Source organism: Amphiura filiformis, chromosome 2 (genome assembly GCF_039555335.1).
Source record: "Amphiura filiformis chromosome 2, Afil_fr2py, whole genome shotgun sequence".
NCBI lineage: Eukaryota > Metazoa > Echinodermata > Ophiuroidea > Amphilepidida > Amphiuridae > Amphiura > Amphiura filiformis.
In genome coordinates this window covers 49,359,491-49,387,407 of record NC_092629.1, presented here as the reverse complement: position 1 = coordinate 49,387,407, position 27,917 = coordinate 49,359,491, and the positions used below count along the sequence as shown (strand labels likewise).

Below are 27,917 nucleotides of genomic sequence, written 5' to 3'. Positions count from 1 at the left end.
CACTTATCAGCGCTTCTGTTTCTTCTTTTGACCAGTTTATTTATTTTGTTTTTGTGGTGCTTCTTTCATCATGCTCATTCTCGGTGAGAAACAGAGATAATTTATTATGAATTTATTGCAAGAGAAAATTTAAAATACTGCAAAAAAGGTCAAAGTTACCACTGAATCTTGTTCACACGGAACGATCGCTTTGTGTTAGCACGCTACCACAGAGAAATCTTGAGTGTTAAGCTTTGTGTTAGTTAACACGATACTTGTTCAGACGGGCGCTAACATGAAGCTACTGGTAGCTTCATGTTAGCTTAATACGAACCATAGACTTATATAATTTCTAGGGTCTATGTACGAACTTACCTCTAAGCCCGTCTGAACACGGCTGTAGTATTACTAGTATTCTGTTTGGAAAATGCCTTTCACTCAAGGTCACACAAAGTTGGGGCCAGGGACTCAAGGTCACACAAAGTTGGGGCCAGGGTTTACTTTAACGCACAAAACACGCGTATTTACGCATTCATACACTTTGCAGACCCCTTCAAATCTAAAGTTCAAAGTCTAACGCGTACAAAATTTTGAAAACGTACGTGTTGAAATGTTACAAGATTTGAATATAAACACCCAATATTGTTAAAAACGTTTTATAAAATAAACAAATACCCCTTGGCCAATGCTTTGGACCCCTTCAGTGGAAAAATTCACAATTGAAAGGGTCCAAAAAAATTGCAAATAAATGCCCCTTCAGCAAAATGCTTAAAGAAAACTCTGGTTGGGGCTATTTGACATGTTTAACATGCAGTTCTATGGGAGAACATAAAGTCATAATAAAAATATTATTATGACTTTTATGTTGAAATTTGCTCTGTTGACCTACAAACACACAACAAATTTCGCTGATTCCATTTAGGTGCAAGTTTAGATGTGATTTCATTGCATACACATTTTTTGAGCCATTCACCATACCTTAGTAAGAGTATTCATTTTTGGAAAGCTGCTAGCTAGGAATCTAGAATTACCTGTATAAATAATATAATGTATCACAAAATAGGCCCTAATCTTTTAAAAATATTGGGCAAATTGTATACATTTCAATTAGGCCAAGTAAAATAAAAAAACATGTTTCACGTCCGGGTTTTTGAAAACAAAGGAGGAAGAGGGGACTTTTTATTTTTTATCGCAAAATCGGTGTAAATACTTATAATTATAGCTGTTTTAGCATACACAATAAATGCCTGGAAAAAGGAGGAGGCCTCTTTTTATTTGTTGTTCTGAGAGATAGGCCCCCTCTAACTATCACAAAACCTTATGAAAGTGTTTCTTGTATATTAGCAAGGCTATAGAAAGCATCTCTACTTTCTAGACATATTTTTTGAAAAGTTATAACTGAATTTCAAAAATAAAAATAAAATTGAAAAAACCTCAAAAAAGGAAGCGGGAGGGGATGTGAAACATGTTTATTTTTTTATTTGGCCTTATCATGCCTAGTTATTGACACGCTTCTGCATTGTATTACCAAGCAAGAACACTGGAATTACATTGTATCAAACATTTTGTAAGGGACAAGATATGTCTGAAGATCACTTACAATTGTGATCAATTTATGCTACGGAAATATCAAATCATGTTACACCCTATAAGTATTAAATACTCAGGATTTTTTTCTCGAAATACCATAAAAATACAAAGTCTGGAACTTCGCATTTGTTTCCAAACCACAAGTGAGATTTTTTTCCGGCTGTATATGAATTAAAGGATTAAAGGGGGGTAACCCGATTGGTTTTGTAAATGGAGTGTCTTTAAAATTACATAATAATATCAAATATCTCCCCTTTATGCTGCTTTGTGAAAAAAGCGAGAGCATTTTCAGCGTAAATGTGAATAAATAGCTAAATTTGCAATCCAATACCTTGTATACGTGAGTTGCATTCTGGGCAGGGAAGCAACAACAACAATTCCCGTTCAGTATGATTTAATGCTGACATGCTGTACAATGCCCGGCCCGTATTGAGCGGAAAATATTTGGGTTCTTTTTTTGTTTGTTTTTTTCGTACCGTTTCAGAAAAAAAGGAAAAAAATATATTCCCCTTGCAATATGTACATTTCAAATGAATATAAAAAGTTTGGGTTAAAAATGGAGAGGAAAAAAAACCTTCCGATACCGGGTTTTGAACCGGGTACCTTTCGGGTAAAAGAATGGCGCGCTAGCCAATTGAGCTATTTAACCAACTGAGATCACCAAGGAATTGTTTTAATTATATACGGCGGACCGTCTCCTCAGCACTTAGCGTGGTTAAGCTTTTTTCACAGAATGTGTATGACGCCTTGAAACAAAAGTAGCTGTTGAGGAGACTGAAGTTCCGCAATTAATTCCCTACCCATGATCCGAAGTAATTTTTATTATTTACAAACTGGTAACCTGTAAAAACCGCTGTGTTTCATGATTTCTCCGGAAATACATCGACTTGGAGCGTCAAATTTCAGGACAGTAATGAGAAAAATAGTATCTATTATGTGATACTAAAACCTCATCAACAATGAAAAAAATCGGGGGGATGATGCTGTCGATCGGGTTACGGACCTTTAACTTTTTGTTTTAGTAAATTAACCCCGTCTTTGAAAGACAGGGTGTTAAAAATTATTTCATATATAATTTCGACGAACTAGATGTCTTCATCTGACAAACTTGCACATTGGTGTAACGAATAACATGACTTAATATAACAATATATATTCCATGGTGTCGACTTGTATCCTGACCATAGTCTATATTAAGATAGCGTGATTCAGGGCGTAGACCACCAAATAACTTCTCCATTGAAAAGCACGTTAAAATCAACTTTTTTACCCAGCGTTTTCTACCCGGCGTGATAATATTTTTCACTTCTTTATGTCATCCCTATGTTAATTAAGGATTGAATTTTCATTCAAGCTTCAATTTTGGGGAACTTTACAGATTTTTTATCAAAAAATGTTGAAAAGCGGTGCCACTATTTCAACACCAAAACTAGCATTAAAACCTGTTCTGTTAGTAGTAATTCGGACAGGGCTTACTTTTCTTGTGAAATCGATTTGTATATAAATTTCATTCTATTAGTCATTAATAGGCTAACTTCACTGTGATAGAGATGATATTGTTCCAGAATACTGGGCTGAGACTAATGGCCGTGAGGGTATTTTAAAAATACGAAATGATGACGAAGAATACACAATATAAACTTGAAGAAGATTCTGTAGAGTCAGTTGATAAAACAGGTTTTATTTGTAGACACACAAGTTACAACCAACAAAGAGGAACAATACAATTAAGTATTTTAGTTTTATGCACATTTTTTGTTATGCAAAATAAACTTGCCGAATCAGATGGACAATTGAGTATATAAGAGCTGAGGTGAGGCCAGCATGGTCTTGACTTGATTTATTTGGCCGTTGAATTGGATACACATGTCAGACGGTCACTGAATAAATGAATAATTCTCCACTTTACCTTAAAAAAAATAGGCCTATTATATGCAATAATTTAGGATTGTGGAGACAATGAAGATACATATATAAAGGCATTGCTAATTCATTTATTCCTATCCACGGTGCTAGCAGACTTTTACCAATCATTAACATTGTGATATACACGGCGTTTCCCAGCAAAATATGTACTTTTTCATTGTCACCGGCACAAAACATGATTAGCTACAATTGATTGCGACCCGATTATGTCTCAAATATTTTATTTTCATGAATAGTAAAATATATACCCTTTACACGCATTCAAGCTGTTGTAAAAGTATACCCTTTTTTCCCGAATTTTGGCAATTCTGGCACCCTTTGCACTGTACGCGCGTACATCGCCCGTCCGTGAAAAACTACCCTTTTTACGCGTTTTTGTACACGAGCATGGTGTCCACCTTGTGCAGTGCCCCCCCCCCCCAGGGAAGGTGCCAAATGTCAAACTAAGAAAGCTTGTGGTGTGGTGTGTTTTGTGGCCTTAAGGGATCTAAAATGAGCGTTTATTGGGTTTCGACAGTATTTTTTGTGGGACATGAGAGCACCTCAGACCTGTCGAATTGCATTCTGAATACAAAGCATGTCTTTCTGATATCAAATAATTTTCATTTTTTGAAAATCACAATATAATACAAATTTTATGACAAATTATAAAAATTTGATATTTTTCAAATTTTTGATATATAACAGTCCTCGAAGTAAATTATATAAATGTAATGATATACTCTTAAAGTGTATGTAGCAGGGAGAAAAAGCCGACGGTCAATCGAAAATTTTGACCTTTCATATTGAAGATATGGATTTTTTTCCCAAAAAGACCTAATTTTTTGTGGTGTTTTGGGAAAAAAATCCATATCTTCAATACGAAATGTCAAAATTTTCAATTGATCGTCGGCTTTTCATCCCACCTACATACACTATAAGTATAAATCATCAGATTTATAAAGTTTACTTCAAGTACTGGTAAATATCAAAAATATCAATTTTTAATGATTTGCCATAAAATGTGTATTAAATTGCAAATTTCAAAAAATCAAAATTATTTGATATCAGAATGACATTCTTCGTATTCAGAATGCAATTCGATATGTCTGATGTGCTCTAATGTCCCAAAATAAATATTGTCCAAACGTTCATACCCCAGCCCTTAAGTATATTCCTGAAATGGGGTATTTCACAGCCCGTTGCGCATGAAGTTTATTATCTACATTTGTGTAATTAACTAACCCCATCATTATGATCATTAAGAGATAGGGTATAAAAAATTTCTTTTCCGAAGAACGGAATAAGAATATATTACATCATCGGTTAAGGTGTAACGAATAACATGATTCATACAAGTATATATATATATTCTGTGGTGTCGACCCTGACCATAATGATTTACTTTTCCACATGTGCTGGCAATACTCTTTTGATGAAGGACCAAATGTCAAACTATGGAAGCTGTGGTGTGTTTTGTGGAAGGATGGAGCTGGGATGAATTATTGTTCAAAAAGGGACTGAAAAGTAGGCTATCACCAGGCTGTACCAGTGTGTTTTGCACAATCCATCCCCTGATCACACACATTAAAAAAACCAAACACCCCCCCACACACACACACAAAACAGACCAGGGCCGTAACAAGGTTGAAAAATGTGGGGAGGCCATCACAAATGTGGGCCGGCCAAATTACAAATACATGCCCAAATTGAAATAAAGATATAAAGAAAAACATAACAAATTTCTCAAAAAGTGGGGCGGCCAATTGGGATCCCCGGCCGCCCCGCTTGCTACGGCCCTGAAACAGACACAGAAAATAAACAGATGGCTAAAGTCTATAATACATTGCATTACCATTGTATTAGTTGGCCCATCATTGCAAGACTATAATCCAAGCCTTCACTCATATTACAGTCTGGCCATGGACTGGTGAGAAAGGCGCAGGATTGGTTGTTTTGGTAGATTTCCCATACTTAAGGGGGTACTACTACACCCCTGCCCAATATTTTGCCTATTTTTGCATTTTTCTCAAAAATTACAGTGCATTAATATTGGTGACAAGTAAGATATGGCAAGGACTACAACTACTGCACTAGAAATTTTATTTCAGCACAGACAACAGTTGTGGAGTTACAGTCAAAAATGAGGAAAACCAATATTTGATCGATAAATCAATAACTACTTGCCTTGAGTTGCTGAATTTTCAGTGCAGTAGTTGTAGTCCTTGCCCCTATAATATACATATATCTTGCTTGTCCCTTATGCGCTATAATTTTTGAGAAAAATGCAAAAATAGGCGCAAAATTGGCCAGGGGTGTAGTACCCCGTAAGGTATGGGGAAATTTTACATTTTGCCACACTTATAAATTGCACAAATAACATAAAATAGCTAGAAGTATATGCAATTGACAAGGGTTAAGGGCTTTAACGTACCAGCTATAGCAATTATGACAAATTGCAACACCTGTGGCTATTTATACAATTTGTAAAAATTGCTTACATACATGGCTATTTGTGCTATTTGTACAAATTGCACACTTTCTTGCAACTGTAGGCTATTTGTGCAATTGACTGGCATAATTCCACACAAATTGCAACACATGTGGCTATTTATACAATTTGTCCAACATAGATTGCATCAATTGCAACTATCTGTGGCTATTTATGCAATTTGTAAAAATCGCTTGGGCACCCCACCTGGCTATATTGTGCTATTTGTACAAATTGCACACTTTCTTGCAATTGTAGGCTATTGTGCAAGGACCAATCCTGCGCCTTTATGGGACTGGTCTGCTGTTTTCCTGTGAAATGCAGGTGGTGGCCGCATTGCATTCTCTAAATTCAGTAAGTTTTCATCGTCAACCGTGTAATTGAATAGGATTATTTTTAAATTTTAAAACGCTTGAAATATCACAAACAAATAGGCCTATGTTGATAAATAATATAAATACAAGCTAAAACCGTTGGGGTTCGATAATGAACCCCACAAAACTAACCGACTATATTGGAAAATGCCATACGGCCGGGCGGTTTCACAAGTTGCCGGCTCGATCATGTCATCCGCCGCCTGGTGAAATGGTGATTTTGCTGGTTCTCTATTTGCAACAATTTTTTTTTTGATTTTTGAAACAAATTTTGGTTAATATAAGTCCATATTAATTTTTTGGGCAGGATCATATTAATGGAGAAATAGCCAAAAATCTGCCTCAGGGGTGATTTTTTCACAATTTGGGTTTGTTACGAATGATATCTGTGGTCTGATAGTTTCAGACCGGATATAAAACTGGCATCTTGTATATTTTGAGACATTTTTCAAGGTAATTCCTACTCTCAACATTGTCAATAATATTTTTAAAGGCCGATATCTCAATTTCCAATTTTATAATACCATATTAACTTACAAACTCAATATCTTCACTTAGGAATGTCCGATTGCAATGGAGAAAACAGCCTTGTGGGGCAATATAGTAGGCTACTGTCTACCACAATAGGTGTGATTAGACTGTAGTCTACTTTCAAATGTAACTTACAAGCAAGCCAGCAATTAAAATACACTAGAAGCGAGTGTGTGTCCACATGGGACTTACTAGTAAGTTGTATTTAGCCAACTCACAAGGAAGCGTGACCTTTACTGGTAAATTATGCCATGAATATACATCATGATTGGATCATCAAGGTCATGCTTACATGCGAGTTACATGCAAGTCTTGTTCACACTGGCCTTACATTAGAATGTAGCTCGCTACATGTAAGATATCTTACACGTAAAATCGTGGGGTAAACCATGGTATAAATTTAGCATTCTTCTGATTTATTAGCCATTTTCATGTTAGACATTTTTATTTTCTATTTTGGGGGTCTTCGATGGATCAAATTGTTAAAATGACACCATAGAATATATGTTTGCATAAATACATAGATTTGTGTTTCAAATTTTCATGGTTTTGGAACCTGATTCAGCATTCATTTGAATGCTTTTGACAGAATATTTGTAATACCCTACAGCAGGCCAAGTGAACTGCACAGCTAGGGGTGATAAACCTGAAATGATAGATAGCCAGAAAACCTACTACCAAGGGGTGACACTATAGACCACTTGACATCAATGTTTATCAACGAAGGCGAGGGACTCCTCTATTGATATGCTCGAACGAGCCACTACACTGATCAATGGCTTTCTTGTACTGTATGAAATGTGGCAGGCGATTTAAAATGCACGTGCCCTAAGCAGACTATGATGCGTATGCACACTGCAGGGCAAAGAACAATGTAAATTGTCATAATGCGCACGCATACTGCCGGGCAATGACGTCACATGCCAAGTGGTCTATATTCCTGGTTGTTCTATTAGAACGCAAACATGACAAATCCCATTCGCCTTCGGCGGCAAAAAAATATACTTTCTGCCTGACCCAAACTCCCTAGCCCCCCTATAATATCTATTATGGTGCGTCCCTAACAACCCATTATGAATAATTCATATTAGACCTAAGGCTGGCATTTTTTAAATTTTTTTTAATTTTTTTTTTTTTTTTTGGTTTGTAGTGTCCCTGGACCTAGACTAGAGTGGCAAGTTTTCCATGATTTAAAACACTAAATTCTGCGATTTTTCGTGCGTGGTATACTAAATTTTCCCATCATGTAATTTCAATTTCGTGTTCATACATAGTCATACGCGTTATATAACAGCATATGTGATTGGTCGATAGTTTATGCCCTGTTTTCTGGTCGTAAAACAAGCCGCGTCAGAACCGATGAATGCTTGCGAGTAGGATATCTTGTGCGTATGCTTTCATGAGCTATTTACATAAGCGCAAATGATGTACCACGATGTTATGCGGCGTCCAAACCACGGTGGACTGAGCAAGTAAACGTTTTCTTACAATTAGCAATGGAAAAATTGTTTCTAAATTTTGAGATTGATGGGGGGGGGGCACATGCCCCCGTGCCATAATGACGCTACGCCACTGAATTTTATTGATCAATATCAAAGATCCTTAATACAAAAGTGGATACTTTTTTGTATCCACTCCTGCATTTAGTGTCCACAATATTGATCAATAACATTGATCGTGAATGGGCTGTATTAGGCTAATGAAAGTCGATTCCTAATTTCCCGTTAACTACCCTACTCCGCTCCAAACCAATTGCTGGCCAAATATTTCATTATTTTGAATAAAATGTTGATATAAATAATTGTGGTTTTAAATATATCATAAATCTCTTTCTGTTAATTTTCATTATGGTTAATAGTGAATACCTACTCACTTCTCTGTCCCGCACTTTTTGATCTGCTCTGATCTCATCCCGTAAAAAATATTGTGAAACTTTTGATAATAGTTTGAAAAATGAAATGGTCACCTACACAGTCATGAAAATTTTTGTAACAGTAAACTAAGAATTGACTTTCATTGGCCTTAGCTGCTTTTTATCCACCTATTGGCTGATGGCCATTCACATCAGGACAGCGCAACATGTTAGGCTACTGTGCAATTTCATTAAATTTTACTGGGGCGGGGTAAACCATGGTAATTTGAAAAATATTAGCATTCTTCTAATTCATTAACCATTTTCATGTTAGACATTTTTATTTTCTATTTTTGGGGGTCTTCGATGGATCAAATTGTTAAAATGACACCATAGAATATATGTTTGCATAAATATATAGATTTGTGTTTCAAATTGTCATGGTTCCGACGCTGTATTGTACCTGATTCAGCATTCATTTGAATGCTTTTGACAGAATATTTGTAATACCCTACAGCAGGCCAAGTGAACTGCACAGCTAGGGGTGATAAACCTGAAATGATAGATAGCCAGAAAACCTACTACCAAGAGGTGACACTACAGACCACTTGACATCAATGTTTATCAACGAAGGCGAGGGCAGGGGGATGACACTCACCTCATTTGCATGGCAAATTACCCGTCTCCTCTGCAGCCAATTTGTTTTCGCTCCATCGAAATCAAGCTGGTCACGGAGGAGACTACCTTCCTTTGTGTTTGTTCATTTGTGTATGGAGAGCCCTTCTTGGAGTCCGTTTGGACTTAGGCTACGCTCTCAGCTAGAGTCCGGCGCTGTATTGTACTAGAAACACCTTCTCTGTGAATTCGCTAGAGCAAGGAAAATAAAAACTGGTTTCATTACTATCTGTTTTTGAGCTTTTTTGCATGTCTGCGACCATGGTGTTACCACAACTGTCTTTGTGTCATTAACATGTGCTGGAGTCTAGCACAGGTCAACCAAAGTCCCGTTTTGCCGTCAACATGACATCGATCTGATCACACATGCGGACACATGATGCGATCGGTGAGGTAAGTCGTGTGCTGCATGTTCAGATTTATTCCAAAAATTATAATAACTAGCGGGAGACCCGCGCTTCGCGCGGGTCCCCGCTAGTTGAGTAAACGGGAGCGGTTAGTACACGGGAGTGGTTAGTAAACATGGTAAGCGGTGATGATGATAATCATGGTGTCTTGGTGTAGATTATTCATCCAGTATAGTAATGACCATGTTAGCTTGATAATCATATGTTAGCTCCTAGAAAGCGTTTCAATTTCGGTTATAATGGTATAAAACATGTAAGCAACATGTTTAAAAGTCGCAGCAAAACATTTTAAGCGAGCCCGTGTTAATAGCTAGGCCTACATTATAGCCAGGATTTATTTGCGGGGGTCCAGAATTTCCAAAATGTGGACTTTCAAGTTCCACTAAAGTGGGCTCACCCACCCTCTATCATTTAATCTTTTCGGGCTATACTGAATAGTTGAACGACTCTGTTGGCTATATTTCAACATTCCATCTGAAAAGTGGATTTTTTTTGTGCAAATCTATCACCCAATAACCCCCCCCCCCCCTTTCATCAGCTTACACCCAATGATCCCCCCTGAAATGGCTTCAAGGCCTTTGCTTTGACCCAGTTTCCAATTCTGAGGGGACACAGCCGGCTGCATGGCGCGCGACACAGTGGTGCTACGTGGCCATTCAAAAAAGTGGCGGCAAAAAGCTTCCGAGTGTGCCACCCTGGAGTGTGCCCTCCCCCCTTCCGAAATTCCTGGATCCGCCACTGTCTCAGAGAAGCAGTCAGTCACGTACACACCCAGACAAACATCATTGAGGCCTCACGCGGTAAGCCAACATTAAATGCGTCCATACCATGCGCCGCAATGCGCGTGAAACCATGGTGCCGAGTACGCGCAGGCAGGGGCGTAACCAGACCTGATCTTCCGGGGGGCAAGATTGAAACATTTCCCAATTTTTGATCAAACGTTGTACCGTAGCGAGCAGCTGGCCGCGAACGGGCGGGGTCCGGGGGCCCGCCTTAGGGCCCCTGGTGGGGTCAGAGGCAAAGCCCGGCGGGAAGTCAAGGGCGGAGCCCCTGAAGCTCATGGTTTTTGGCATAGTGTTCAGAGTACAAAATTTCACAATGAAAGTAGTATAGATCTTCTTCCTCTTTCTTTCCTTTTCTCTTCTCCCTTCCCTCTTTTTCTTTTCTTCTTTCCCCTTTCTCTTCTTCCCTCTTTTTCCCTTTTTTTCTCTTCTCCTTCCCTTTTTTCTTCCCTCTTTTTTTCTCCTTCCCGCCTTTTTCCCTTCCCAATTTTTTGCTCTTCTTCCCAGTTTTTTTTTTGTGTCCGGGGCAGCTTGCCCCCCCGCCCCCCCCCTGGTTACGCCACTACGCGCAGGTGCGTGACTCGCCACTTACCGCGCGTGTTGGACACCACTTGCATTTGACGCGTTTGCTGTCATGACCTGACCCATAAGGTTATTGACCTCAACGGCCTAGCAACCTAACATTTTTTTGTTATTTCCATAGTGACTGAATAGTTTTGCAAAAATGAGCGTCAGATGGTTTAATGGCAATATGTACCCGATCAATGTACGAATAAATCAGAGCTGAAAGTGAAAGCATCTCGGAGACTGCTTCTGGACAAGATTTAGCGACTTCCTTTTATTTATATAGATTTGGGCTGATTCGGTAGTAACAGTATCGAGTATGAGCTGTAAGAGTGTCTCAATAATTGCAGAGTCATCTGATTTATTTACTACTTGTTTGTATGTGTGTAAAATCGCAGCTGCTTTTCATACCGTGAGTCGCGTGTCGTGTTGTCAATTATCGTTACTTGTGTCCATGGATATGACCCTATGTATAAGTAGTCTTCATAGAATTCACACAGTCTATGCCATGTCATTTACGGATACAAAGAGGATAATAATGTTGAGGGCGCCCACAAAATCTTACACAATGTTCCAAGGCAAAGTTCAGTTTAATATTTACTCCGCGTACAAATACAGACGTTTTATTATGTTATGATGTTGTCTGGATGGGTGGACAGTTGTCACACTGTGGAAAAACAACAACCGGGAATCCGCATTCATTTACAAATAGCATTAAATTAGTATCACATAGTGGCCTCCGTGCAGTGGAAAACCTTAATTCTTTCATCAAAAAGAAATGAAAATGACCAAAAAAACCGGATCCACCTGTACGCCTATAAAATGGGCACAGAAATTTGTCTCAAATATGAATGAATTTTAAGAAACATACGGGATATGATGAACCAATGACCTGACGCCATGATAGCAGGATCTATTAGTTGTTTTATATACAATGCATATACCGTGTTGTCATAATACCAATATTTGGCATAATATATAACGACTAATATTTAGTATTGTAAATATGCAGTTCATATGCACAAACGAACACTGATCTTTATGATATTCAGGTTGTTGTACATCTCATATAACATGTCATATAGGAGGTCATATGTGTTGACCTTCTCCTATTGTATTTGTTCATCTGTGTATGGAGAGGATTAGCGCCATTAAACGCCATTAAAACTCCATCAGTATTAGGGCGTAGTTCAGTGAACTCACCAGATTGCTATTCCAAGTACTTTGATAAATACAGATAATATGTATTGATGGGTCGAGGCGATTGCATTGAAAACCTAATACATTATTCATAACAGTTACGTAATCAATCGATAGTGCGGACACTTTTCATTTGCAAACCACCAAAATTAAGTGATCTTTTAGCGTTGGAAAAGAAACCACGTGAATAGAGTGCCCTCTCAAGAATATCAACTCTCTGGCGAGGGACTCGTCTATCGATATGCTCGGAACGAGCCACTACACTGATCAATGGCTTTCTTGTACTGTATGAAATGTGGCGGGCGATTTAAAATGCACGTGCCTAAGCAGACTATGATGCGTATGCACACTGCAGGGCAAAGAACAATGTAAATTGTCATAATGCGCACGCATACTGCCGGGCAATGACGTCACATGCCAAGTGGTCTATATTCCTGGTTGTTCTATTAGAACGCAAACATGACAAATCCCATTCGCCTTCGGCGGCAAAAAAATATACTTTCTGCCTGACCCAAACTCCCTAGCCCCCCCTATAATATCTATTATGGTGCGTCCCTAACAACCCATTATGAATAATTCATATTCGACCTAAGGCTGGCATTTTTTTATTTTTTTTATTTCTTTTTTTTTTGGTTTGTAGTGTCCCTGGACCTAGACTAGAGTGGCAAGTTTTCCATGATTTAAAACACTAAATTCCGCGATTTTTCGTGCATGGTTTTAAATACTAAATTTTCCCGTCATGTAATTTCAATTTCGTGTTCATACATACGTGTTATATAACAGCATATGTGATTGGTCGATAGGCGGGGCATAAACAACGTTTATGCCCTGTTTTCTGGTCGTAAACAAGCCGCGTCAGAACCGATGAACGCTCGCGAGTAGGATATGCGCGCGTATGCTCGCGAGCTATTTACGCAAAGCGCAAATGATGTACGCGATGTTCGCGCACGTCCAAACACGGTGGACTGAGCAAGTAAACGTTTTCTTACAATTAGCAATGGAAATTTTTTTTCTAAATTTTGAGATTGATGGGGGGGGGGCACATGCCCCCGTGCCATATTGACGCTACGCCACTGAATTTTATTGATCAATATCAAAGATCCTTAATACAAAAGTGGATACAAAATCTACTGCTGTACAGCCTGTACATTCAATGATAGATTTTGTATCCACTCCTGCATTTAGTGTCCACAATATTGATCAATAACATTGATCGTGAATGGGCTGTATTAGGCTAATGAAAGTCGATTCCTTGTTTCCCGTTAACTACCCTACTCCGCTCCAAACCAATTGCTGGCCAAATATTTCATTATTTTGAATAAAATGTTGTTATAAATAATTGTGGTTTTAAATATATCATAAATCTCTTTCTGTTAATTTTCATTATGGTTAATAGTGAATACCTACTCACTTCTCTGTCCCACACTTTTTGATCTGCTCTGATCTCATCCCGTAAAAAATATTGTGAAACTTTTGATAATAGTTTGAAAAATGAAATGGTCACCTACACAGTCATGAAAATTTTTGTAACAGTAAACTAAGAATTGACTTTCATTGGCCTTAGCTGCTTTTTATCCACCTATTGGCTGATGGCCATTCACATCAGGACAGCGCAACATGTTAGGCTACTGTGCAATTTCATTAAATTTTACTGGGGTGGGGTAAACCATGGTAATATGAAAAATATTAGCATTCTTCTGATTCATTTAATAACCATTTTCATGTTAGACATTTTTATTTTCTATTTTTGGGGGTCTTCGATGGATCAAATTGTTAAAATGACACCATAGAATATATGTTTGCATAAATACATAAACGCATAAATACATTTCTTTGAGTTTCAATTTGCAATGATTCAGCATTTGAATAAAATGCTTTGAATTGAATTTTTGTAACACCTTATAGCAGGCCAAGTGTACTGCACAGTTAGGGGTGATAAACCTGAAATGATAGCTGGGAAAACTACCAGGGCCGCGGCACTTGTTGGAAGACATGAAGTACAGCAGACAGTTACATGTACAATGTGATTTTCTCATTTATAATTAGGATTACGTCATTGCCAGAATGCCAGAGCTTGTTTCATTTGTTCATTAGAATGATTGACAGCGGTGGGCGGACTTATACTCTAAAAATGTGATTCTCTAATAAATTATAGGTCACTAGGTCAATTCGGACCGTCTCTTCCTCAGATCTCTATGTAGGACTCTATGGTATCTTCTCATTACACGTTAGTAGTAAGACTTGGCGGCGACGACGCTTGCAATTGCATGTCTTCAACTGCTGTATAGCATGGTATAGGCAGTTTGTACAGAGTGTCGCTTCTCTATCTCTTTTTCTCGGAAACTACTACCAAGGGGGTGACACTATATTCCGGTTGTTCTATTAGCAACGCAAACGTGACAAATCCCATTCGCCTTCGGCGGCAAAGAAAATAATTTCTGCCTGACCCAAACTCCCTAGGGTCAAAAACCACTAAAAACGAGCAATTCGGATTTCCAAAAATGTGATTCTAAGGCAAAAAAAAAAAAAAAAGGTTCGTCTCAAAGCTTGCTATGAGTTTGTAAAATCCACGATTTGACAAAAACAAATGGGAATTTTTTTTATTTCAAAATTTTTTATAGTTTTTCCAGAAAAAATCGGTGAAAATCTTTTTTTTTCTCAAAATACCATGAAAAAAAAGTCGAATAAAAAATCAAAAAAAAAAAAAATACGCATTTCGCATTTGTTTTAAATTTCTTGTGAGCTTTGAGACAAACCTTTTTTTTTCTTGGCCTAATCATGTTTACACATATAAAATCAAATATAACACTTTGAATTTTGACCCAGACAAATATGAGCACGTAATATTGTGAACTTTTTTATTTATGGCACTTACAAGAAAACTAGCGAAATTACACAGCCGTGACGTTAGTGTCACATTAAACTCGTGGGGTCAAAGGTCACGTTGGGGTCATAGGGTTCAAAAACGTGATTTCAACACAAAATGCTTCTTCTCCTACAGATTTAGATGACGATGACCCCACTTGCACACATGCATTGCTATTACCCAGTGTCTATGGGGTCCTCACAGATTTGGGGTCAAAGGTCATTAAGGGGTCACTTCCGGTATAAAACGAAAAACCTTCAACATTTTTTATTTGCTAAGAAAAACAGGACAGTAACGGTATGTTCACACATAAATTGTACTTACCCTGTGTATATGTGGTATTTTTTTATTTAGGGTCAAAGGTCATTAAGGGGCCACTTCCGGTATAAAACGAAATACCTTTAAAATGCTTCTTCTCCCACAAATTACGTAGGACAGTGACAACACTTGCACACATGCATTGTTATTACCCAGTGTCCATGGGGTCCTCACAGATTTGGGGTCAAAGGTTATTAAGGGGTCACTTCCGGTATAAAACAAAAAACCTTCAAAATTGTTTATTTGCTAAGAAAAACATAGGAGAGTAACGGTGTGTTCACACGTGAATTGTGGTTACCCAATTCATATGTGGTATTTTTTTATTTGGGGTCAAAGGTCATTAAGGGGTCACTTCCGGTCTGAGACGAAAAATGCCCCTTCTGTCACAAATAACATAGCAAAGTGGTGCCACGTGCACCCATATATTGACATTAGCAAATGTCTATGGGCGTTTTATATATTTTGGGTCAAAGGTCATTAAGGGGTCACAACACGGCTGTGTTCGTGGTCTTAGACCACAGCTAAGTCTAGTTTACTGCTGTAACGTACGTTACTATGGTTTGTAAGACTCAGCATTGTTTTTGTCAGGGGTGGAAGCGCATTACTAATGATCGGTTTTCACTATTTGAAATGGATGTTTGAACTTGCTTCTTTCAACCCAAAAGACTTATTTCACCCTTACCATTGGTATCATACGACACTTACAAGTAAACTAGCGAAATTTACTGCTGTAACATACGTTACTACTGGTTCGTAAAATACAGCAGTGTTTTTGTCAGGGAGGGAAGCGCATTACTAATGATTGGTTTTCACTATTTGAAATAATGTTTGAAGTTGCTTCTTTCAACCCAAAAGACTTATTTCACCCTTACCATTAGTATCCTGGAGTGAGTGTGAATTTGAACATAGGAGATGTGGAATAAGTAATCTAATATCCATCTTTCATAATTTAGACTATTATCTGGTACTTTAGAGAATCTTATGCAAGTATTGGATCAAAAAGTTTCTTGTTTAATGTGTTTGACATATACCACCAAATAATTTCCATAACGGTTCCTCATATTATATTGTGTCACTGTTAAGAATGGTAACGTATGTTACAAATCGTTTACATACTCATAGAACTCAAAAAACTAAAAATGCTGTACATTGCTAGACGTGCAAGGGGGCGCTAGACTAACTAAAAATTACATGCAGGCAGAGTCTGATGTGATACTGGTAAGGTATGTTTCAGTAACGGATGTTTCAGTTAAACTTCTAAAATTTCCACATGTTCTGTTAATGATAGCAGTGCAACAAAATTATTTCACTCTTATCAGGGTATCACATGCTAATGTTTACTACCTGCCAGGTATGTATTCTACCGTTTGATTTTCAGAAAATTAGTAACGTAGGTTACTTTCCTTAACCATACAGTCATAGATCATGGTACTTTGTCTTGTTTTTCTCTAAAATGGATACCCACATTACGTTTTCAGTCATGAATTTTATTTCCACGCTATTAATTTGACATTATAAAGGCAAAATATGATGTCTAAATTGATAAAAAGGTTATCAAGGGATAGAAAACATGTCAATGTAACGTAGGTTACACAGACTATTGCGACAAATTTCAATTGTAAGTAAATCATCTTTTACAATTTAGGGATGGTTTTTTCCTTTTTTCTAGTAGGAATACACTATAAATTATATTTTAATACTATTTCAAGGCATATTCATTGTGTTCCTTTTAAGCACATTACACAAATAAAGTGAAGTTCATGATTTGCGACATAGGGGTTTTGACCACTCAGCCAACTTTGAAACATCGCTACTTCCAAAATAATACGATTTGAATGATCAAATTTTCAGATATTATAGCCTGTTATGTGTTAAAGATATTCCAAGATCATTTCCTTATATTACGATCCACATTGGTACCCCCTTGCACCCCGATAATATCTATAATGGTGCGTCCCTAACGACCCATTATGAGTAATTCATATTCAACCTAAGGCTGGCATTTTCGGGCGGTACCTGCCCAGTGTTCGAAATATGCCTCAAAAAGTTACAGGCCAGCCGGGCGTGACCTTAAAAAGTTACCGGCCAGCCAGGCCGGCAACTATAGATGCCAGTCAGAAAAGTTACCGGCCAGGCCAAAAAGTTACAGGCCAATGGCCGGCTGACCAGCCCTATTTCGAACGCTGTAAATTTAAACCTGCCCGGGTGCCCGAAATTTAAAAAAAAAGATTTAAAAAAAAAAGGGGTTTGTAGTGCCCCTGGACCTAGACTAGAGTGTCAAGTTTTCCATGATTTAAAACACCAAATTCCGTGATTTTCTGTGCATGGTTTTAAATGCTAAATTTTCCCGTCATGTACCGTAATTTCAATTCCGTGTTCATATTCGGGAAAAAAGAAGTTACTTGCATTATCTTTTTAGTTGTTTTGAGCCTGATATCTTTGAAGATGGACTTCATGTTCATTATTTTAACCTCACACCTCATTATTTTTTCTTCATTTTAATTTTTCTCAAGGAAAAAACATGTTTCCCGCGAATTTCTGTGTTTTCCGTTTTTTTTCTTAAATTCTGTGAATTTGTCCGTTTTTCCGTGACACAGAAAACTTGCCACTCTAACCTAGACCTAAATGCTAGGATCATTCATGGTTGACCTTGAAAAAAAATTGCCTCCAAAGGAGGAAAAAAAAAAATTCTCCCTAGCCCCCGATAATATCTAATGGTGTGTCCCTAACGATCCATTATGAATAATTCATATTCGACCTGAGGCTGGCATTTTCGGGCAGGCTTTTAAAGTTATTATTTTTAGGGGGGTTTGTAGTGTGCCTGGACCTAGACCTAAATGCTAGGATCATTCATGTTGACCTAAAAAAAATTGAATTTTGCACGAAGTTTTGTGTTTTTAATGTAAAATTGATACTTTGTTTTCATGTCATACTCTATTAATGATATCAAAATGCATTCAAAATCAAATTCAATGCATACAGGCATGGTGATATGTTTTTCAAAGAAAGTCCACTAAATTAATTTGGAAATGACTTTTTGCAATTAAATGTCGAAATTAGGACTTGCTGTCAATAATACGAAGGAAATGTGTGACAGGTGTATGGTATGAAATACTCGTAGTATTTAAAGTATAGAAAATAGCCAGCTTCCCCCTTTCGCAGTCGATTTCAAGGACAAATCATGAAATGTTACCCCATTTTTTACTCCTAAACAAGGACAAAATGGTACTCTGAAACACCCCTATTTTTTAGATTCCGAGGACACATTTGCTATTTGGCCCGATTTCAACATTTCAAGAACGAGGCGTTTATGAATGGTTTTTTTTCAGTAATTAACAGGGCATCACAGATTTCAAGTACATGTAGTACCTCTTGCATACAAGGGGGTATCAAAAAGTTTTTGAAATCATCACAAAAATCATTTGACACCTCACGTGACCTTCCAAAATGGCGCCCGCGACAATAGTATTTGCCATGTGCTTCCTCCCTGTGGAAAAGTATCCCGAAAAATATCAATCTGCACTATGGTGTAGCCTGCCAGTATGAATTATTGTTGAAAAGTAGAATAGCACCGTAATTTTGACATTTAATTGTATACCGCCACTAATAATCCAAAAATCCGATCTTTATTCATCATGTCTATTGGCTCATTTTCTTACATTGAACTATTATAGCCACTTCAACATCGATGATAACCAGCGTACACCACAAGACCCCAGAAAAAAAATCATAGGCTCACGTCAAGCCATCTGTTCACCTGTCTTCAATCATAATAGAATGAATACAATAGTGAATACCGCTCTTTTCAAAGAGTTCATACCGCTCTTTTCAAAGAGACTAATCTTACAGGTGCAAGTGATTAGCATTTCTTTGACATCTACGGTTCAATGCATCGGTAGGTCCTACCGCATGGACGTTGTAGTGCGGGCGATATAGTCAAAATTGTATTCATCTATTGTTATGGTAGTTAATCCGATTTAAGTACATCACTTCGCTAGCGTATAAACGTATTCTGACGGGGAGTAGCCTACATTAAACAATTACAATTTCAAACTTTGTGAATGGCAAATAGGCCCCTATTATACCGGTAGGCCTACATTAAAAAAGTATGCATGGGTGACACCCAAGGGCGATTATAGTAGCTACATGACATATGTTGATTGTTTCTGTTTGCCATAATTTAACACGGAATAAAAGCAAAACTGAAAAATAACATTTGCTGAAAAATCAACTAATTTTGGGGAGTGTTCAGAAATACTTTGGTGGGGGGAGGGACAATATATTGTTTCATTTTACAATTTTTTTTAACCCCCTCCCCCTCTTCGTGAACCCAAAACTTTGTTGACCCCCGGTCTCACAAGTTAATGGACCTAAAACTGTTATGACCCCCAACCTCATCTTAAGTAAAAAACTACCCCCCCCCCCCCACCTGTACCATTGTACATCAAACGATAGAGGAAATATATTATTAAATAATACTAAAACTTGTATTCATGTCACAATGTTGTGAGTCGGTAAATTAGGTGATGTTTATAGGTGGAAAAGCATGGAAAAGTGTAAATACTAGTAGGGGATGCATGTTTAGTAGGGGTAACAATAGTGGTCCCGTGACCAAATCATGGGTAATAATAAGATTTGAAACTTTGAAGCATGGGGAATCATTTAAAAAGTATGCAGCCTTGTCAAATGGTGGGCGCTTTTCAAAATGTCTAAAAATGGTCAAAAAATGCCACAAATTGTGTGCTTTCATAATGCTATAAAAACAATATCTTACATGACACAGTGTATAATTGTTGGTTGGGGAAGTAGTCATATCAGACCTTATTTATAAAGCCACAATTTCTCCGCGGTACGGAAAAACAGAAAAATTCACAGAATTCGGAGTTTGCTCCCAGAAATTTGAAAATGCAACAAAATAGTGAAAACTTCACCTTCATGTGGTTGTTAACTACATCTGTAAACTACAAACTGTGATTTATCACATTTATACATGGGTAGTTTAAACCTGTAACAGATGCAATAATGAAATGGTATGAAATATAAAATGCATAAATGAAAAATAAAAAATGAAATGGTCACCTACACAGTCATGAAAAATTTTGTAACAGTAAACTAGGAATTGACTTTGATTGGCCTTAGGCTGCTTTTAATCCATCTATTGGCTAATGGCCATTCACATCAGGACAGCTCAACATGTTAGCTACTGTGCAATTTCATGAAAGTTAACTGGGGTAAACCATGGTAATATGAAAAATATTAGCATACTTCTGATTCATTAACCATTTTCATGTTAGACATTTTTATTTTCTATTTTTGGGGGTCTTCGATCATATACTACTGTCTATGCTTTGATGGATCAAATAATAATGACACCATAGAATGTATGTTTGCATAAATACATACGTTTGTGTTTCAATTTGCTATGGGGCTGGAACCTGATTCAGCATTCATTTGAATGCTTTTGACAGAATATTTGTAATACCCTACAAGCAGGCCAAGTGAACTGCACAGTTAGGGGTGATAAACCTGAAATGATAGCTGGGAAACCTACTACCAATGGGGTGGGTGAGTGTGACACTATAATTTCGGTTGTGCTATTAGCACGCGTGACAAATCCCAATGGCCTTCGGCGGCAAAAAAAAAAAAAAATTTCTGCCTGACCCAAACTCCCTATAATATCAATAATGGTGCGTCCCTAACGACCCATTATGAATAATTCATATTCGACCTAAGGCTGGCATTTTCGGGCGGGCTCGCAGGTACCCGCCATACCCTGCCCGGTGCCCGAAATTATATTTAAAAAAAAAAAAAGAAATTGGAGGGGGGGGTTTGTAGTGTCCCTGGACCTAGACTAGAGTGGCAAGTTTTCCATGATTTAAAACACCAAATTCCGTGATTTTCCGTGCGTGTTTTTAAATACTAAATTTTCCCGTCATGTAATTTCAATTCCGTGTTCATATTCGGGAAAAAAGAAGTTAACTTACATTATCTTTTTAGTTGTTTTAAGCCTGATATCTTTGAAGATGGACTTCATGTTCATTATTTTAACCTCACATCTCATTATTTTTTCTTCATTTTTCCAAGTCTGCTTTCTGAAAATGACTGGAATTTCAGTTGCCAATGTTACTGGAAAAAGCTTGGAAATCCAACCAAATGAAGGAAAAATCACGGAAATGTTAAAAATGAGCTCTCAAATTGAGGATTTCTGATTTTGAACTGTTGTTCTGCCGGATCTTTTTGCCTTTGGGCACTTTAAAAGTCTGGATTTCCAACAGTCACGACTGGACAAAAAGTCCGGATATCCGAACCATTAGATGGAGTGAACTTAAAGTCTGACTCGGGCAGTTGAAACTCTGGTGATAACACGTTTGCAGTGCATGATGGGGCTTCCTTAAATCATCCTCTGGTCTTTACGGGTGTGACAAACTTTGTGGCATATCAAATATAGTTGGAAAAGCATGGAAAAGTGTAAATACTTGGGGAATTGGGGGATGTATGTATAGTAGGGGTAAAAATAGTGGTTGTGTGACAAAATCACGGATAATAATAAGATTTGAAACTTTGAAGCATGGGGAATCATTTGAAAAGTATGCAACCTTGTCAAATGGTGGGCGCTTTTCAAAATGGCCGCCAAAATGTCTAAAAATTGTCAAAATTGCCACAAATTGTGTGATTTAGATAGGCCTATAATAATGCTAAAACAATATATCTTACATGACACAGGTGTATAATTTCATCATGTTTTTGTTCTTCTCAATCTCCGCACAAATTGTTTGTCCCCAAGCAATGGCAAACTCTGTGATTTGACACCAAGGAAAGTATATTATGCAATGCATTATTAATGCTGCATACATTCAGAAGGTACCACCATGAAGCAATTCCTGGAGAGGGCAATCCCTCATTTGCATGTGACGCTTTCTTATTTAAATTAGCCATTGTGTTATTGCTTAATATTCATATGTTATGGGGAGCACTTTACACCACCAGGTTGGGCAAGTCATGAATAATTTAGCGTTGTGAAGCCAAATAAACTTATTATTTCCCAGGCTTGAAAAAAAATTACAGGCAGAGGTGGGAATCGATCTCGGTACCTCCCGGTTAAAAAGCACAGTGCAAGACCGCTAAGCCAGCTAAATATCTGTTGTGAGACGTGTAACATTAAATCAGTAATAAAAGACGTAGATTCTTATTTTGGGCTCAAATTGTAGAAAAGGGGAAATATTTGTCTCTACTCTGAAGAAAATAAAAATTGTGATCTTCAAAACAAAATGTTACGGCCCTATTGATAAAAAAGATTGATATCAAAATAACTTTAAATTCATTTCACGAGGCGGCATTGTCACAGAGCGAACACTGTATAAGCTAAAAACTAGGTCATCCCCACTAGACGGCGTCGTAGCACAGTGGTAGAGCATCAGACTGGTGATGCAAAGGTTGTTGGTTCGAGTCCTCCTGTCAGCAATGTTTGTTTGTTTTGTGAATGCAATGCTACGATACCATTTGTTCAAATTTTTCTTATTTATTTCTTTTTTTTATTTATTTATTTATTTATTTGTTTATTTATGTAAATAATTATGCTTGTATTTATTTTGTTTAATCACTCACTCACACTCTTTAGAAAAAAAGGGCTCTTGGTCGATCAGTTCATTTATTCATTGTTTGATAGTTTGATATGATATGTCTATTGATTGAAATTGAATATCATATAATTTATTCATATTCATTGTTAGTGAATTGATTCACTAATTAACTGATTTAACTGATTGATTGATTTGTTGAGCGGTGCAAGTGAGTGCGTGAAATGTTAGAGGTGAGTTACTTGAACAAGCCTTAATAATTATAATAAATAAATAAATAAATAAATAAATAAATAAATAAATACATAAATAAATATAACAAGTATTGTAAATAAATAAATAAATAAATAAATAAATAAATAAATAAATAAATAAATAAATAAATAAATAAATCGCTTTCCCCCTCTCAGCCTGCAAAAAATATTGTGACCACCCCTTGTTGCACATTCAAATTATTGGGATCCCAAATAATGATTAAATACATCAGATTTGTAGATGTAGGCCTACAGTAAAAAACCTTTTTTTTAAACTAAACCGATATTTTACTCATTATTGACCATGGTAGGCTAAACCGTCAATAGTGATTAAAGAATTTTTGTTCAAAATAAAATTTCCATATCATAAGCCCGGACCTTTACTATTATCCTCCCCTCCCGGGGTACTCACGTATAAGGTTTTCCACGAAAAATCCATAGACATGGGTCTCCCTTTTAGATTGTCGGTGCTATGTGTAGAAAACATGCCGGCAAACATGTTGCTTTTACTATTTTCAAGCTCAAATCCTTAGATATGGGTCCTTACTTTCCTGACAATCCTTAGATATGGGTAGGGGGCCTACCTATTTTCGATAAAATCGTGACCCTTAGAAATGGTTATGGGTTCGGAAGCTCGGGCCGCACATCTCCGTCGAAAAATAATCCAAGTACCCGCCCCTGGTTATCCTAAGCCTTTTAAAGCGTTTTAAGGCCAAAATCGCACCCCTCTCACCCCAATTTTACCCTCCCCAGGACTCATAATTATTCACAGCCCTGATAATCTCCTAAATTATTCAATTGTTTTTTCGATGGACCTATAAAGCTCCTGTAATATGCATGCACATATTGAATACAGCAAGCTACATTCAAATTATACATGCACGATGCAAGTGCTATTCCAGAAACGCTGCACATCAGTGACATCACTTAATTAATATTACTACCGGTAGTGAATGGCAAGCTTGAAGGTTGAAAGTCGCCCGCTTTACTACCTGAGAGCAATCCGTAGTGGCGTTTCAATTTATTACGTGTTGGGAAATCCACAAGATCAAATAGAACGGTGAGTGATGATTATTTACTTATTTTAAAACAAACTTCTTAGGCCAGTTATAAACTACGTTCACGGCCGACAACTATAGTTTGAATGATATTTATTATCACACGAGGAAATAAAAACAAACGAATATGGCGCCTCACGTGCTTCAGGTCAGGTCAGTGGTCAAAGGTTTTTTTATCGCTAAATCGCTGGCTGAATATCGTATCAAATTCAAGTGATACACTACCGTCGTATTATTGACACCAATTCCTAATTTCGACATTACTATTGCGAAAGGTTATTCCATTATCAAATTAGTAGACTTTCTGTAAAAACAAATCACTGGTGCCTGATGGGAAATACTAGTGCGCCATCACGGATTGCTCCCTGCTCTGCTAGCTGGCGCACTTTCAAGCTTGCTACTGCATTGAACAGGCAGAGTTCGCAAAACTAACGGCGTCGTTATTTGCCAACCCTAAAAGGGACCGAAATTAATTATTCATAACCGATCGATAACTGGCCTCATTTTCTAACTAGCAAACCAGCGGGATTTGTCATAGGTTTGCGTTGATAATAGAACAACCGTGAAGTTAGTGTCACCCCCTTGGTACCACTATCTGACACCATGTTATAAGATTCATAACATGAATATTTGGCATCCCTGTGTTTAGTTTTAATGTGGGGATGAATATTAATTTTTTCAACAGCAATTATCTTGACGAAGTAGTCACATCAGACCTTATTTATAAAGCCATAGTTTCTCTGCGGTACGGAAAAACAGAAAAATTCACAGAAATTTGAAAATGCCACAAAATAGGGAAAACTGTGTAAATTTGTGTTGTGTTCATTTGCACAATTAAACAAAAAAAAGTGATTCTTTAGCAGTAATCAACCATTAAACAATCCATTCTAGCATTTATTCTCGGCCTACGATGCAAGATTCTGGCAATTACAGTAAAAGGTCAGACAAAATACACTCTTTAAAGTTGTAACTTTTTAGTGCTTTATAGTGGAAAACAGAATATCACAGAAATCGTCCAATTTGTAACACAGATTTTAAATTTTGTAACACAGACAGATCGTGGCTTAACCCTATGCCATTGCATTGAGGAGTTCTTGCATTAAACTTCCATTTCCTGAACTCTTTTTGAGGAGGGCATCTTCCACACACTAATGATAAGACAATCTGCTCATTCAAATATGGTACAAATGTATTAATCATGATGAGCGCATTCAGTTGAACTTGAAATTATACACATTTTTATCATAAGTATTCAATAAATGGTCATAAAAATGGTTTCTATAAATGTGGCAGTAAAAGCAAAGAAGTGGATGTAACTGAATGCAATATTATCTTGTCATAAGGTTAAAAAAAATTGTGTTGCCCTCAACCGACCGACCCTAAATCCTGAAAAATCAGGGTCAGCATTTAAAAAAAAAAATTTTGAATGATGATATTTACAGATTTGTTCAAAAAAATCAATGTATTTCACTTAAAATTAATATTTGAAAAATGAATTTGCCGTTTCAGCTAACATGGACGGGCTAAGAAAAAACGAATGTGCGCGTGGGATTTGAGACATAACAATTTTTTAGCATTATGCACAATCTAAATAAACAATTTAAAACCTAATTTTTTGGCACATTTGTAATGTTTACACATGTCCCAACTTGCACCCAAATGGAATCCGCCAAGTTTGTTGCATTTGTAGGTCAACAAAGCAAAGTTCAACATAAAGTCATAATTCATGAATTTATGACTTTATGTCCTCCTATAGAAGCCCCCCCGCACTTTGTTAAAAATCATGTAAAATCAGCCGTTTTTTGGCGATTTTAGCCATTAAGCCCCCCGCACAACTCTGAAAGTCCCTCTGAGCCCCCCGCAGGAACAGATCCTGGACACGCCGGTGTTGTTATAGCTCAAAATGGGCAGAAACCATTCCTGACAATTGAATACCTGAGTGGAAGAAGGGCCCAACTCCAATTTTTTACAAAATGAGTTAGACCCAGCGTTTTATTGCCAGCAGACTGTTCTTCCTTGTGTGTGAAAGATGAGCCAAAATTCACTCTCTAAATAGTCTTTCACGTACACTTAATCATGGTTTTCATGTCCACAAATATTGGATTAAAGAGGAATTTTGTTCATCCATGAAAAAAAAACTTTTCGAAATATTAAGTTTTTTCTTAATATCTCAAAACCAGTTTTGATGGAGTTGGGCCCTTCTTCCACTCAGGTATTCAATTATTACTAGTAGTATTTCAGCCAGGGTAATAGCTAGGCAAATTTTAGTGCCAGGTGAAATTTATATGAAATGGTAACAAAATTGAAATTTTGATCAGAATTGCTCGAAACATTTGATACTTATGTTATTGTTACATTGTATTATGTTTCAGTATAAAACTTATTTGTTTCCTGTTTTTATTTTGTATCTACAGGATGGATCGTATCTGGCAGAATTTCTAATAGACAAAGGCTACATGGTAAGTCTAACTCAGTGCTTTGTGTGTTGGCCATTATAGGCATCAACATAAAAAGTCCCTAGTTTTAGATATTTCCTCAAAATATCAAGAGCTATCTTAAGAACCACTGAACCAATACCAGTCTTGTTTGTACTCATTTTAATGTATTTTTCATGCTGATTCCAAATATAGGCATAAAAATGTACATCATGAGCATCTCTCAGATGGACACTGGCACAATAAGTTTTCACTATTGTTATTACCGTATTTCCTCGAATAGTCCCCCAACCCCCGGCGTTGCATTTTCCAAATGGGGTCATTTATAAGAGGTCATTTTTCGACCGACAATTTCAGTTAAAACATTAGGGAAGCTTAAAACTCACTCTGAAATGACTAACTATCCCAGAGGGGTCACTCATTACTTGACTTGTTACGCATCCGCTTCCAAGAAAAATGTCTAAACAGGTATGTTTTTCACCACACAGCGTCGTCAGCGTCTTTTTGAAAAGCATCGTCATTTAGGGATCCTTTTTCACCCAAATCCTTAGACGTTTAGGGTTAGTAACCGGGGGTCACTCCCATTGTGGCCTGTACACCATCCGCGATAATGAAAACGCGTAAAAGGGTCGTTTTTTAGGTGGGTAGGCGACGATACTGTGCGCCAGTATCGCGTTTAGGGTGTCAAAAACATGAAAAATTGGAAAAAAGGGTAGCAAAATTGCAATTTCTAAATGCGCGGAAATGAAATTTAGGGTATGAAATTTGATGTTAGGGATGAAATCCCTGTTTAGGGTGTCGTTTAGCCAAGGGTTAAATCCTTGTTTAGGTGCTTTTCAAAAGTTGATTATCGCGGATGGTGTACAGGCCACAATGGGAGTGACCCCGGGTTAGTAATATTAATGTTTGAGTGAGTTTGCACTAATTTCATAAAAATGACTTTTTAATTGATTCTTGTTACCTTTGTACATGTTTTCTTTAATATTTATAGGTCTGTAACATCAAAAAGACACCTTGGGTATCAAATTTTAGCTCATTTTCCTGTTTAGGGTATAAATT

General features: G+C 37.2%; 1 protein-coding gene across 1 annotated transcript in view; it reads left to right on the top strand.

Moving 5' to 3' along the window:
* LOC140146313 (GDP-mannose 4,6 dehydratase-like) overlaps positions 1-27,917 on the top strand; it is a 306,686-nt gene that overhangs the window by 28,517 nt on the left and 250,252 nt on the right. Inside the window, exon 2 of the mRNA XM_072168112.1 lies at positions 26,838-26,882. Within this exon, the coding sequence (XP_072024213.1) occupies positions 26,838-26,882 (45 nt within the window). The remainder of the gene's footprint in view (positions 1-26,837; positions 26,883-27,917) is intronic.